The 12355-nt window shown below is 43.6% G+C and overlaps 1 protein-coding gene across 3 annotated transcripts in view; it reads left to right on the top strand.

Annotated features, from left to right (window-relative positions):
- ARHGAP25 (Rho GTPase activating protein 25) overlaps nucleotides 1-12355 on the top strand; it is a gene marked incomplete at both ends in the record, with an annotated part of 85084 nt that overhangs the window by 62605 nt on the left and 10124 nt on the right. For all 3 annotated transcript variants that reach the window (XM_079720430.1, XM_079720432.1, XM_079720431.1), the window contains 2 exons: nucleotides 3571-3778; nucleotides 8884-9016. In XM_079720430.1, coding sequence (XP_079576556.1) covers nucleotides 3571-3778; nucleotides 8884-9016 — 341 coding nt within the window. The remainder of the gene's footprint in view (nucleotides 1-3570; nucleotides 3779-8883; nucleotides 9017-12355) is intronic.

The raw sequence follows: 12355 nt of genomic DNA, 5'->3' as shown, positions 1-12355 counted from the left end.
GCCTGCAGAGAGATGAGACCAGAATGAGGGTGGACGGTTTCACAGCCACATAAGGAGGAAGTCCTGAGGAAGGAAAGAGAATCAATACCATCAGAGTCTTCAGAGAAGACCAGTAGAGTGTGGAATGAACATAGGTCAGATCCGGCCATTAGGAGGCACGAGAAATCTTAGTGAGCAGATTGGATGGGAAGATGCAGCTTGTGAAACCAGGTTGAGACGGATTGAGAGTTTACATGAATAACAAGGGAAACAGTAGAGGCTATGAGGGTGGATGACTCTTTCTAGAAGTAGACATGTTTTTCTGTGAGCATGTTGGTGAAGAGAAGAAAGGCAGGTATTAGTTGATTGCATGAGAGCAGGGGTGGGAGATGATTCTTTAATAAATTGGTAAAGATTTAGACTCACATGCTCTTTCAGTCTAAGATATAAAAGAGGAGTGAAGACCTAGAAGAGGTGGAAATGGATGGAACCCACAGTTCAAGAAACATCATCTTAGAGGAAAGCATAGGGTACTTTTCTTCCCCTGAGAGAGGACAGGCAGACGGACAGAGGAGGAAGGATAGGAGAGACAGAGACTGGAGACCAGGGGGTTCTCTCATGAATCCCTTCATTTGGGGAGATAAGGGAAGGAGGAGACAAGGTCACCTGCTGAGGCAGAGGGGAGTGGATTGCGTGGTGAAGATTTGGACCGAAGGTCTTATGGAGATCGGTATGCTCTGTACCTCTGTGGCCTGAGAAAGGCATGGAGGGGGTGGTGGAGATGCTGGATGGAAAAGGAATGTTGGAAAATGAGTGTCCCGGGGAGAATGACATTGAAAGGCCTGACTGTGGACATGGGAGGAAGAGAAGATGAACACAGGACACGGCTGAGAGACTTGGTTGAGGAGAAAAGCTGGTGGACTGGCTGTGCAGAGGGCTGGAAGAAGGAAGGTGATTCCAGATCATCTGCCTTGGGACCTCAGAGTTGGAGCTCATGTTTGACAGCTCTGACGTCTCCATGACGGTATCTTTCTCCATGGGCATCCAATGGGCTCCTTGAGCCCAAGTTTCAACTGCTCTGGAACACATCTGCTTCTCCCTTTGAGGTGCCCTCCCTGGACCCCTCAAAGGGAATTTCACAAATGCCTCCTCGTCTATGTTTTGAGTCAGATCATTTTAATCATTTCCTTCCAGTTGGGTGAAAACATCTATCTAGCTCCTTTCACAGACAAACAGAAACCTAATGCTGTATAGTGCCTCACATCCTCTAACTGTTTCTCATTATTTTGCATGGAGTCCTTTCATTTTCGTAACTTGGTAGTAAGCTAATTGAAAGTGAGAACCACATCTTACAGTCCCTCCTTTTCTGTATAATGCATTTCACGTGACCTGCTGTTAACACATGCAGGGCACTCAATAGATGTTAGTGTGAAGCTGAATTCATTTACTGATGGGGTCCCTACTATTGTTTAAACTATAGAAATGCCCAAATTGTCATGAATCACGGAAAGCACTTGCTTAAAGATGACATAATTCATTAAGTAATTCAGCAGAACTGGTTGACTGTCTACGTTGCGCCAGGCCCCATGCTAAACAAGATAATGACAAGAGACCTCTCCCCATATTCCCGACCTCAGGAAGCCTACAGTCTTGCAGAGGGCACAGTACTTACAGATGATAATAGCATAGTGGAAAAGGGATTGGGATATTACAGAAGGGATACAGGTGCACAGAGTGGCAATGGAGCCCCTCGGGCTGGGTCAGGGAAGACTTGGCAGAGGTGATGTTATTGAGTCGGGCCAAGGAACACATAGAGTCTTAGTAGACAGGGAAGGGAGAGATAGACTGCCTCAGCAAGGGCATGAGGACTGGAGAGCACTGTGGGCTTTGAGATCATCAGGTTGAGGTGCCAGATCAGGCAGAAAGGTAGGTAGGAGCCAGTACAAATGCCAACCTGGTTTTCAAATTTTAGCCACAGAAATATTTAAGCAAACAGTCTCGCTGGAATGCTGTAAGTAAAACAGACAACAACCCAGCAGGTCGGGTTGGGAGGAGGGAGGAGGGAGGCCCACGTGCTCAGCTACTCCAAAATGCTCTCACCTCTCAGCATCTGAGGGGCCTCTGAGGAACCCCTGGAGCTTTGAGGGGTAATTTGAAAGTCGCTGCTGTGGCAATTGGGGAAGAAGTGGGTGACTATTAAAAACAAGGACAAACGTGCTCAGGTAGACCCGTTGTTTAAATGGCAGGAGGGTTTTGAACAATTACAGGAGAGGAGACCACAGCAGGGGGAGGTGAGAGAGGAGTCCAGCCTGGCCTAAGGCAGTGGGAAGTGGGGAGGACACGGTGGATTCCAAAGAGATCGCTGCAGCTCTTTACATGTGACATCCGCATTAATTAGAGACTGGATAAAGGGTAACAACCAGAGAGAATCATGGGGAAAACCAAAGGGCTTTGGGAACAGTGTCCTAGTGACTGAAGTGGTCAGTGTAACAGAGCCCTAATTATGCCAGAGAGAAAACCAGGCAGGACAGAGCTGAAACCATGACTGTCTTCTGAATCTCTAGGACACAAAGGGCATGGGGCCCTGGGGCCCCATGGGGCCCAGCCAACCAATGTCCTGATTTATAAACTAACCTTGTTACACTGCTGGGGTGGGGAAATTATAGAGCCAAGTGCTGGCAGGGCTCAGTGGGGATGGTCCACACATGCTGGAGCAAGGGGAGGGAAGGGAGGGAGGGAGGGAATTACACTGAAGGCAGTGTAATTTGGAAAAATATTTTTAGAAAGCAATTTGCATACTGTAGTCATTAAAATGTTCAAACCACTTGAACTAGTAATTCTACATGTGGCAATTGGCCCTAAGGAAATAGTCCAAAAGAAGGAAAAGCCTATGTTCAACCATCCAAATGTTAATTAATCAATTAAGCAATTAATTAGGCATTATACATTGCACTATATACATTCCAGGAACTCTGCTAGGGGCGTGACCATGTTCGCTGTGGCAATGCTCATAATAGTAGAGCCTGGTAAACAACGTAAATTATTTAAAATGCTGCAATGGTTTAATAAAGTATGAGACATCCATATGATAGACTATTATGCTTTAATGCTACATGACACAAGCAGAATTCAAAATGGCCTGCTTGCTTCTCTTGAGTTTACTGCCTGGGCTTGAATTCTGACGGTACTGTGTCCTGGCACCTGACCTTGGCAAGTTCATTAGCACCCCTAAGGCTCAGTATCTTTCATAGGAAGGCGGGCAAAATGATACCAACATCTCATGGGATTCCTGTCAAGATTAAATGAGAAAAGGTGTAAAAATTTAGCATGATTCCTAGCACAAAACAAGCACTCATTAAAAGTGAGTTGTTATTTTAAATATGATAAATGTGGACAAACTGAAAAAGACTGACAGACTGCTTCAAGTGGACCTCCCCCAATTTATAGCCCCAGGAAATATTCTGTGTGATTTGTCTTCTGTGTTTTGTTTAGTATTGCAGAAAATCAAGAAATAGACAAAGCACTTTGACCTATCAGCTCCTCCAAGGGAAGTCAGAGTGATGGGCAGGCTCTGCTTTTTTCTCTTCCCAGCGGTGTTCGGCCAGCGCTTGGATGAGACCGTGGCCTATGAGCAGAAATTCGGCCCCCACCTGGTGCCCATCCTGGTGGAGAAGTGTGCCGAGTTCATCCTGGAGCACGGCCTGAACGAAGAGGGCATCTTCCGACTGCCTGGGCAGGACAACCTGGTGAAGCAGCTGAGAGATGCTTTCGACGCGGGGGAGCGGCCCTCCTTTGACAGGTATGCGGTCCTTGCCTCACCTCCCCCGTGCCCTGCTTGGCTGAGAGCACCTCTCTCTACCAGTTGAGCTATGGGACTCGCACAGATGCTTCCAAAAGCCCTGGTTTGCAACAGAAAGAACCTTTTGTTTTGCTCATAACTCAGAATTTGGGAGCCTGGAACACAGTTAGAGGAGCATTCTGATCATTTAGGTGAGAGATGATGGAACTAGAACTGGCTCCTTGCAGGGCAGTCAAGAGGTGTTTAGGATATGGTGGGAGGGGAAGGGTGGACCAAGGGAGAAAGGTGGGACTTAGCTCAAGGCACGCACTTCGGAGCAGATGAGGGGTGGAGAATTGCTGAGCTGCCTGTACCGACTCTGGGTGGTGGATAAGGCACCATGTCCATATCCAAGGGCTCCATGGTCTTCCTCAGCTTTCCAGAAATGGCCAGAGCCAGGACTTCTTAACTTGGGAGACCACAGTTCTGTGCAACTCTGAATTTGGTTCTGAACCCTTTGGGAGGGAGTGCATACCGACATCTTGGCATTCTCCCAATCTCCTCTGTGGAGGTTGCCCAGTCCTGTTTGGGGCATTCCAGATGCAACAATATTTCTTCCACCATCCCCCTCCCACCCCTGCTGCTGCAGCCACCCTGCCAAGGTTTCCTTCTCTGCCCTGCTCAGCGGGTACAACCACCACCCGACATTGTATACCTTCTGTCTGTTGTGCAATATTTGCCCCAGTTGCCTGCACGTGCTTGTCCTGCTGGCAAGAAAGAGCCACTGTTGTTTCCAAATCGGCAGCCCATAAACCAAGATTCAGTGAGACGGGCCTGAACTCTTCCAGTTTCCAAAGGCTGAAATCCCCCTAAGAGCTTATTTACGATAGAGGACTCAGGCTGATCCTGGGAAAATCGTGAACAGCTAAGTGTGGTGCTGTGTGGATCGTCTCACCCTCCCTCTCCCTCACCTCCCACTCCAGTCGCCAACGATGCCCACCCTGCCTCGGAAGCATCGCCGAGACCCGTCTGTTTCTCTCCATCCTCAAAGCCACTGTCTTAGTTTGGATCACCATACGTCTGTCTTTGCTGCCCTTGGCATGCAATAGGTTAATTTATCAAGGTGCTGCATTTTATCAGGAAAGCAACTGGTGAAGATGTTACTGGAACTAGAGCAGGTTATGGGCATCAAATTTAGAGAGCTTTCAGCTGGACCATAAATCACATTTCATTATCAGGCACCTATTCAATCAAGTTCACTACCTTTATATTCACTTTTCTTTTTATGTTTTTAACTAGCTTTATGTTGATCAAAAAATACAGATGGATTGTTGCTAAGGCAATGAGAATAGTCAGCCAGGAGGACTAGAGGTGATTGTGGGGATTGCCAAGCACCTGCCCAAGGCTTGAGCTTCTGCATCTGTAAAGTCAACCTGGCTGGTAGACTTGGAGTCTTTGATTCTGTGAAATACTTGGGGCTGGAGGGAGGAGAGTTACCACACCTTGTCATGATAGCTCCACCCCCTAGAACTGAGGAAAAGAGTTTACACATCCAGAAATAGGAAGGGTGACCTGTGGCTCTTCGGAGTCCTCCCAGGGATGACTCTTGGGTCCACGTGAACCGTGTGGGTGCTCACCTAGATCCTCTACATAGGTCATGTATGCAGTTCTACCAGAGATCCCCCAAATTGCCTCACTAGAATGAAGAAAAACAAAGGCACTCTTACTTGGTAGATTCTACTGGGTGTATCTGGCGCTCATTAAACATATAAACAGTATGGGATGGATATCCATCTACTGGGATGGATACTGCCAATACACAATACACTTCCCATACCTATATTTCTGTGAGAAAAGGACAGACATGCCACATTATAAGGTCAGTGCTACAAGGGAAGGGTAGGCAGACCAGCTGAGAGGCCCTGGCTAATCTCTGATGGGTCAGGCGTTGAACTCAGAAGTTCATATAACATCATATAAGGATGTTCCATTAGGTTGGAGGAAAAGAAGACTCAGGAAAAATCATGCTGGAAACTTAGATTATAAGCATGACATCTGATCCAGCTCTGTTACAATGGGGGCACAAACATTAAACCCAAAATTTAAAGACATAACTGTAGACTTTCCATTGGTTAAATGCCAAAAAATGAAAAATAGATGGTATTAATACCATCTATTTTTCATTTAATTCCATTTTTTCATCATTTTTCATTTCAACATGAAATGTTGAAATGCTTTTGACATGGTCTGCTGGATTTAGAATGCCCCCCCAAAAATGACACTTAAGCTGAGACAATAAACAAGCCTGAGGACTTAGCCAGACCAAGCAGCATTATCTTCCCCTGGCAAAATGAATTGGGAAGTTTTCTGTGATTTGCAATATTCTGTGATGATTTAGATGGCTAACTGTGTTTTTTGATGATAATTTTGAAGTATCAATCCTATATGTGTGGTTACAACCCCTTTCTCTTTTCTAATGTTGGCTATTAGTTTCTCCTGATCGAACTATCTATAGCGTTTGTCTTTTTTTATTGCCGTTTCTCTTCAAAAGTTTCTGGTTCTTGATGTATCATCTATACTGTTTTTCTCATTTCAAATTCTTTGTTTTCCATATTTGTTCTGTGGGTATGTTTTCAGTGTTGGGGGCTGTGCCAGTGATGGACAGTGCATTGGAGAATGGAGTCGTGGAGCCAGGAGGCCAGATAGGGGCTTGCAGAATCCTGACAAAAGACCATGGCCTTGTGGAACAGGACAGGGAGTGAGGCCTAGAGGGATTCCTGGGACATTTGCTGAGTAGGATTAGAGGATGTGGGGTGAGGAAGAGACTTCAATCAAACCTGAGACCCTGGACTCTGATTAAACCCCCTGGGTAGATTGTGATCCAGAGGATTTAGGACAAAGGAGATTTTAGGACTTAGGAGAATGCTGCTCCTGCAAAGTGTCAGCTGGCTGTTGTCCTGCCATTTTCTGGGGAACTTCTCCTGCATTTTGACGAGAGGGCTTTGCCAAGGTATTTTTAGGCAGTGACTCAGCAGGGAAGGCTTTTCCAGAATCCCCACCTTAAGTGAATGGTCTCCACCCCTGATTTCCTGAGGGCAGCAGTGGAGCAGAGGCAGGGCTCTGTGCCAGCTCACGTTCTCCTTTGGAGGTAGAGTTCACAGGCTGCAAAGTGGGGAACCTTTCCAGAAGACAGTTCCAACCACTGGCTGTCAAAAACCAAAAAGAAAACGTTTACATGAAACGTCAAGATAGAGAGCTCCACAGTCAAGCCTTGATGTTCTGGTTTCTGAGGCCTCAAATGCCTGCCTTCTTCTCCTGCCCAATTCCACCCCTCCCGGCCCTCCTCCAGGATGTGATCTCACCCAGCCCAGCCACTTCTATGTCCCCAGTGCTGAAGCCCAAGAGCCACTCAGATCAGCTGGACCTCTTGCCCCATCACAGCTTTTCAAAATACTACTGGGAGTGTCTCTTACAGATACCAGTTTTCCTTTTTCTTTCTTTCTTTTTTTATTGAAGTATAGTTGATTTACAAAGTTTCAGGTGTATAGCAAAGTGATTAATTTATATAAATATGTGTATGTATATATATATATATACATATGTATATATGTATTCCTTTTCAGATTCTTTTCCATTGTAGGCTATTATAAGATATTGACTATCGTTCCCTGTGTTATACAGTAGGTCTTTGTTGTTTAGCTCTTTTATATATAGTAGTGTGCATCTGTTAACCCCAAATTCCTATTTATCCCTCCATCCCGCCTTTCCCCTTTGGTAACCATGTTTGTTTTCTATGCCTGTGAGTCTATTTCTGTTTTGTTAATAAGTTCATTGGTATCAAATTTTTTTTAAGATTCCACATATAAGTGATATCGTATGATATTTGTCTTTCTCTGTCTGACTTACTTCACTTAGTATGATAATCTCTAGGTCTATCCATGTTGCTGCAAATGGCATTATTTCACTCTTTTTTATGGCTGAGTAATATTCCACTGTGTATACATACCACATCTTCTTTATCCATTCATCTGTCGATGGACATTTAGGTTGCTTCCATGTCTTCACTATTGTAAATAGTGCCGCTATGAACATTGGGGTGCATGACCAGTTTTTCTTGATATGAAATAAATATTTTTCACTAATGAGTTTCAAGTATATGGTGTATTCAGACTCATTTTCTCTTATAGAGCTGCGGAATAAACACAATAGCTCCATAAACCAGGGATCAGCAGACTTTTCTTAAAGGGCCACATATGAAATATTTAGGCTTTGCAGGCCAGACAGTCTCTGCTGCAGCTCCTCAACTCTGTTCTTATACCAGAATTCAGCCAAAGACAATACAAAAATGCATGAGCATGGTTATGTTCCTATAACACTTTATTTATGGATGCTGAAATTCAAATTTCACATGATTTTCACATGCCATGAAATATTCTCCTTTTGGGTTTTTTCCCCAACCATTTGAAAATGTTAGATCCATTCTTAGCTCACAGGCTGTACAAATAAAGGTGATGGGCCAGGCTTGGCTGGTAACATGTATATGACTTGGTAACATTTGAGTCTGCATAGCTCTGTCACTCCATGAGGACAGGGATCCTGTGGGTCCCTCAGGTTCACTGCTGAAACCCTAGTGCCTGACATAGTGTCTTGCACCTAGTAGGTTCTCTCAACACATTGGTTGAATAAATGATTGTGTGAATATATGAATGAATCCCAGACCTATTTTAAGCTCTCTGATAGACTAAAGAGATCAATGGGTCATAGCTATATGGAGTTACCACATGAAAAACTAGAGACTAAGTAGAGAATGCTCAGTTGTACTAAGTGACTTGGAGAAAGAAGAAAGCAATGAAGACTAGAATAGTTTAACAGGCTTCTTGGAAGAGTAGACCTTAAACTTATCTTTGAGGCAGTTAGGTAGAAGAGATAAAGGAAAAGGTGTTGGGAGTTATTATTCCAGAAGGGGGAGTTGCAAAAATATTTTGGTCAGATACATCTTTATCAGACGCTACTCCTCTGCAAAATTTCTTTTTGGAAGCTGGGATCTTATTCAGTGGATCACCAAGGGGGAGGTGAGGAGAGTTCTGGAGTTTTGTTTTCAGAAAACGTTGTTTGTTTTTTTCCAGAGATACAGATGTGCACACGGTAGCCTCCCTGCTGAAGCTCTACCTCCGAGACCTCCCAGAGCCAGTGGTCCCCTGGAGCCAGTATGAGGGGTTCCTGCTCTGTGGGCAGCTCATGAATGCAGATGAGGCAAAGGTTTGTATCTCAATAGAGTTAGTTGTCCTGCTTCAGAAGAAGGTGAGGGTTACTGAACACTATTCTGGTAGGCAAGCAACAGTGGGTCATGGGTGAACCCCATAACTTTTGGTGAGATACTCTGTCAAACTGGAACTCTCAGCAACAAAAATCCCATGAATCCAATCATGGTGACAGCCTTTATGGGATGCTGCACTCCCAACACAGTACTGGACTAAATACCCCCAAGTCACTCTAAAATTAGTAAGAGAATGAGGATGCTTCTGAGAAGGGTTTCAAGCAATATGGCCTTGCTAAGACCTGCTGGGACAAAAAGACAGACTGACCCACTTGGAGGGCAGGTGAGAGGTCCAAATGTTCTAGATCTGTGATGACCATGCGTGTCACGCATGGGTATACAAGAAACACATGTGCCAGGGAGAGGAAGGACGGAGCTTTTCTTGGTTCCTTTCAGCTGCAGCTGCCTGTAGGGTCTGCAGTCCCCATCTGCAGCATCATGCAGCTCCTCTCCAGCAGGAATTTTGATCCTTATATAAATTGTTTCCTTAAAGCCCTTATAGTCAACATGTTAAACAAACTAACCAACCAGCAAAAGAAAACCTGACTGACAACAATAAAACCATGATGGTTTTTAACCAAGATTTGCAAAACTAAATGGCCCATGAATGCATTTGTTACACAGCTAATAAAGGGGTCTAACTGCCCACTTCGGGGAGGTTAGTGTTCAGCACTACTATGTTAAAAGTTTTCTCTGGCAAAGTGGTGCACAGAAAAACTTGCAGTAAATTTAACTTTGATTTTGCCATTTAGCAAATGATGCATCTTCTGTGAGACTCAGTTTATTTACTTAGCCCAAGAGAACTTTCTACAATGATGGAACTGTTACATAACTGCACTGTCCAATGTAGTAACCACTAGCTATACGTGGCCACTAGGCACTTGAAATGTGGCTAGCACAACTGAGGAACCAAATTTCTAATTTTATTTTATTTTATACTAGTCACATGTGTCAAGTTGCTATTGTATTAGCACAAACTTAGACACATTTCATAATAACAGGATCGTTTTGAGGACCATGGGATATGTGTCACAAGTGAGTAACATTTTAAAATTATTGATTCAAGGGGATGTTTAGTCTCTGCTCTACTTCAGAATTTATTATATAGTATGTTCCCAGAAAATGTATATATATATACATACACACACATGTGTGTGTATGTATGTGTATGTATATGTATATGTATATATATGTGTATATATATATATATATATATATATATATATATACATATAAAATCATTGAAGAGATAGTGCCCTAGCCCTGGAAGAAACTACAGCTGTGAGAACTTTCATCCTGATTGAGAGGGAGGAGACTCACAAATTAAGTAGATCTTGGTACAAGAAAAAAGGTGTTTTTATATTTTAACGTTAGGAAAGAAAGAGCACGATAAGGATGCAACTAATGCACTATAGCCTTTGTAGCTATTTTCCAACACAAAAATTAGGTTGCATGATCTGATTTTAGGATATTTTGTGTATGATTTATGAATTTTGGGGGGGTTAAAATAGGATATGGAAAGTCTTAATTTATACAGGCATATCAGCTCACCTTTGCAAAAGTAATACAACTTTATGGAATAAGGTTTAAAAGTTGGCTAAAAAGATGAATGCTTCAGGTGACATCTTGCCCCACAGCTTCAGGGAAAGGAAAGGAGATCCGTGGATGCAGTTCTGACAAGCAGACTCCCACCCCTGAACTTCCTTGATTTAGACCTGCTGCTCCCAACTTTTCTCGATCTCAACATATTTGAGAGTTTCTAATCCATGGTAACACAGATCTGGACAGGGTGAGGGATCACAGCCTCTCTCATGGGTGAAAACATGGCAGAGGCAGTCGCTGGGAGGCGTGAGTCTAAAGCAACCTTTGCAAAGAATTTACTTGACTAAACTGAAGAGGAGGGAATCAGTATGAAGCAGGCATTCTAGATCCAGTGGGGCTGCACCAAGTCACTGCATGCAGGCCGACACGCCATAGGGTGCATTTTCTCTTGGAGGAGCTGCTCAGGTCTGAGGAGAGCCTGTGAGTCTCATGTGCACTGGTGCCCTTTTACAATCATGACGTTGTAGGCGGCGACTGCAGACACTATAGGCACAGTGAGCGAAAAGAACAAAGAAAATTCACTGTCCTTCCTCTTCCTGGCACTTGCATTCCCTGTAGGACTGTCTCTAACATTCAGTGTCATCATGAAGCTATAACCTTCGGACCTCTCACCTGCCTTCCAGCTTGGTCAGCCTGTCCCTGGGTTCTAGCAGCTCCCAGCAAAACCATATCGCATGAAACCTCAGTTCTCAGAAACATTCTCCTTCTCACAATACTTTTAAAGTGACTTGGGGGGCATTTGGTTCTGGTCGAATTCTTTATTGGAGAGTTACAGCTCAAGCATTTATTAAGCAAACAATTACTGTGAGTATGATTATCAAATAGTTCTGCCTTAGAGTAGCTCTGAGTCGGGGAGGAGGGCATAATCACAGATGAATAAAAAAATACAAGGTACCAAAAACAGTGAACCTCTCCAGGCTATTCTTGCAAGTTCCTATGGATTTATAGTTATTTCAGAATTAGAAGTTTTATAAAAATAAAAATAAACAAATGGGACCTAGTGAAACTTAAAAGCTTTTGCACAGCAAAGGAAACCATAAACAAGACGAAAAGACAACCCTCAGAATGGGAGAAAATATTTGCAAATGAAGCAACTGACAGAGGATTAATCTCCAAAATATACAAGCAGCTCATGCAGCTCAATATCAAAAAAACAAACAACCCAATCCAAAAATGGTCAGAAGACATAAATAAACATTTCTCCAAAGAAGATATACAGATTGCCAACAAACACATGAAAAGATGCTCAACATCACTAATCATTAGAGAAATGCAAGTCAAAACTACAATGAGGTATCCCCTCACACTGGTCAGAAGGGCCATCATCAAAAAATCTACAAACAATAAATTCTGGAGAGGGTGTAGAGAAAAGGGAACCCTCTTGCACTGTTGGTGGGAATGTAAATTGATACAGCCACTATGGAGAACAGTATGGAGGTTCCTCCGAAAACTAAAAATAGAACTACCATACAACCCAGCAATACCACTACTAGGCATATACCCTGAGAAAACCATAATTCAAAAAGGTTCATGCACCACAATGTTCATTGCAGCTCTATTTACAATATCCAGGACATGGAAGCAACCTAAGTGTCCACTGACAGATGAATGGATGAAGAAGATGTGGCACATATATACAATGGAATATTACTCAGCCATAAAAAGAAATGAAATTGAGT

The sequence above is a fragment of the Hyperoodon ampullatus genome (assembly GCF_949752795.1).
Source record: "Hyperoodon ampullatus genome assembly, chromosome: 15".
Taxonomy (NCBI): domain Eukaryota; kingdom Metazoa; phylum Chordata; class Mammalia; order Artiodactyla; family Ziphiidae; genus Hyperoodon; species Hyperoodon ampullatus.
The sequence above is the reverse complement of the archived record's forward strand: the minus strand, read 5'-3'. Positions and strand labels throughout refer to the sequence as shown.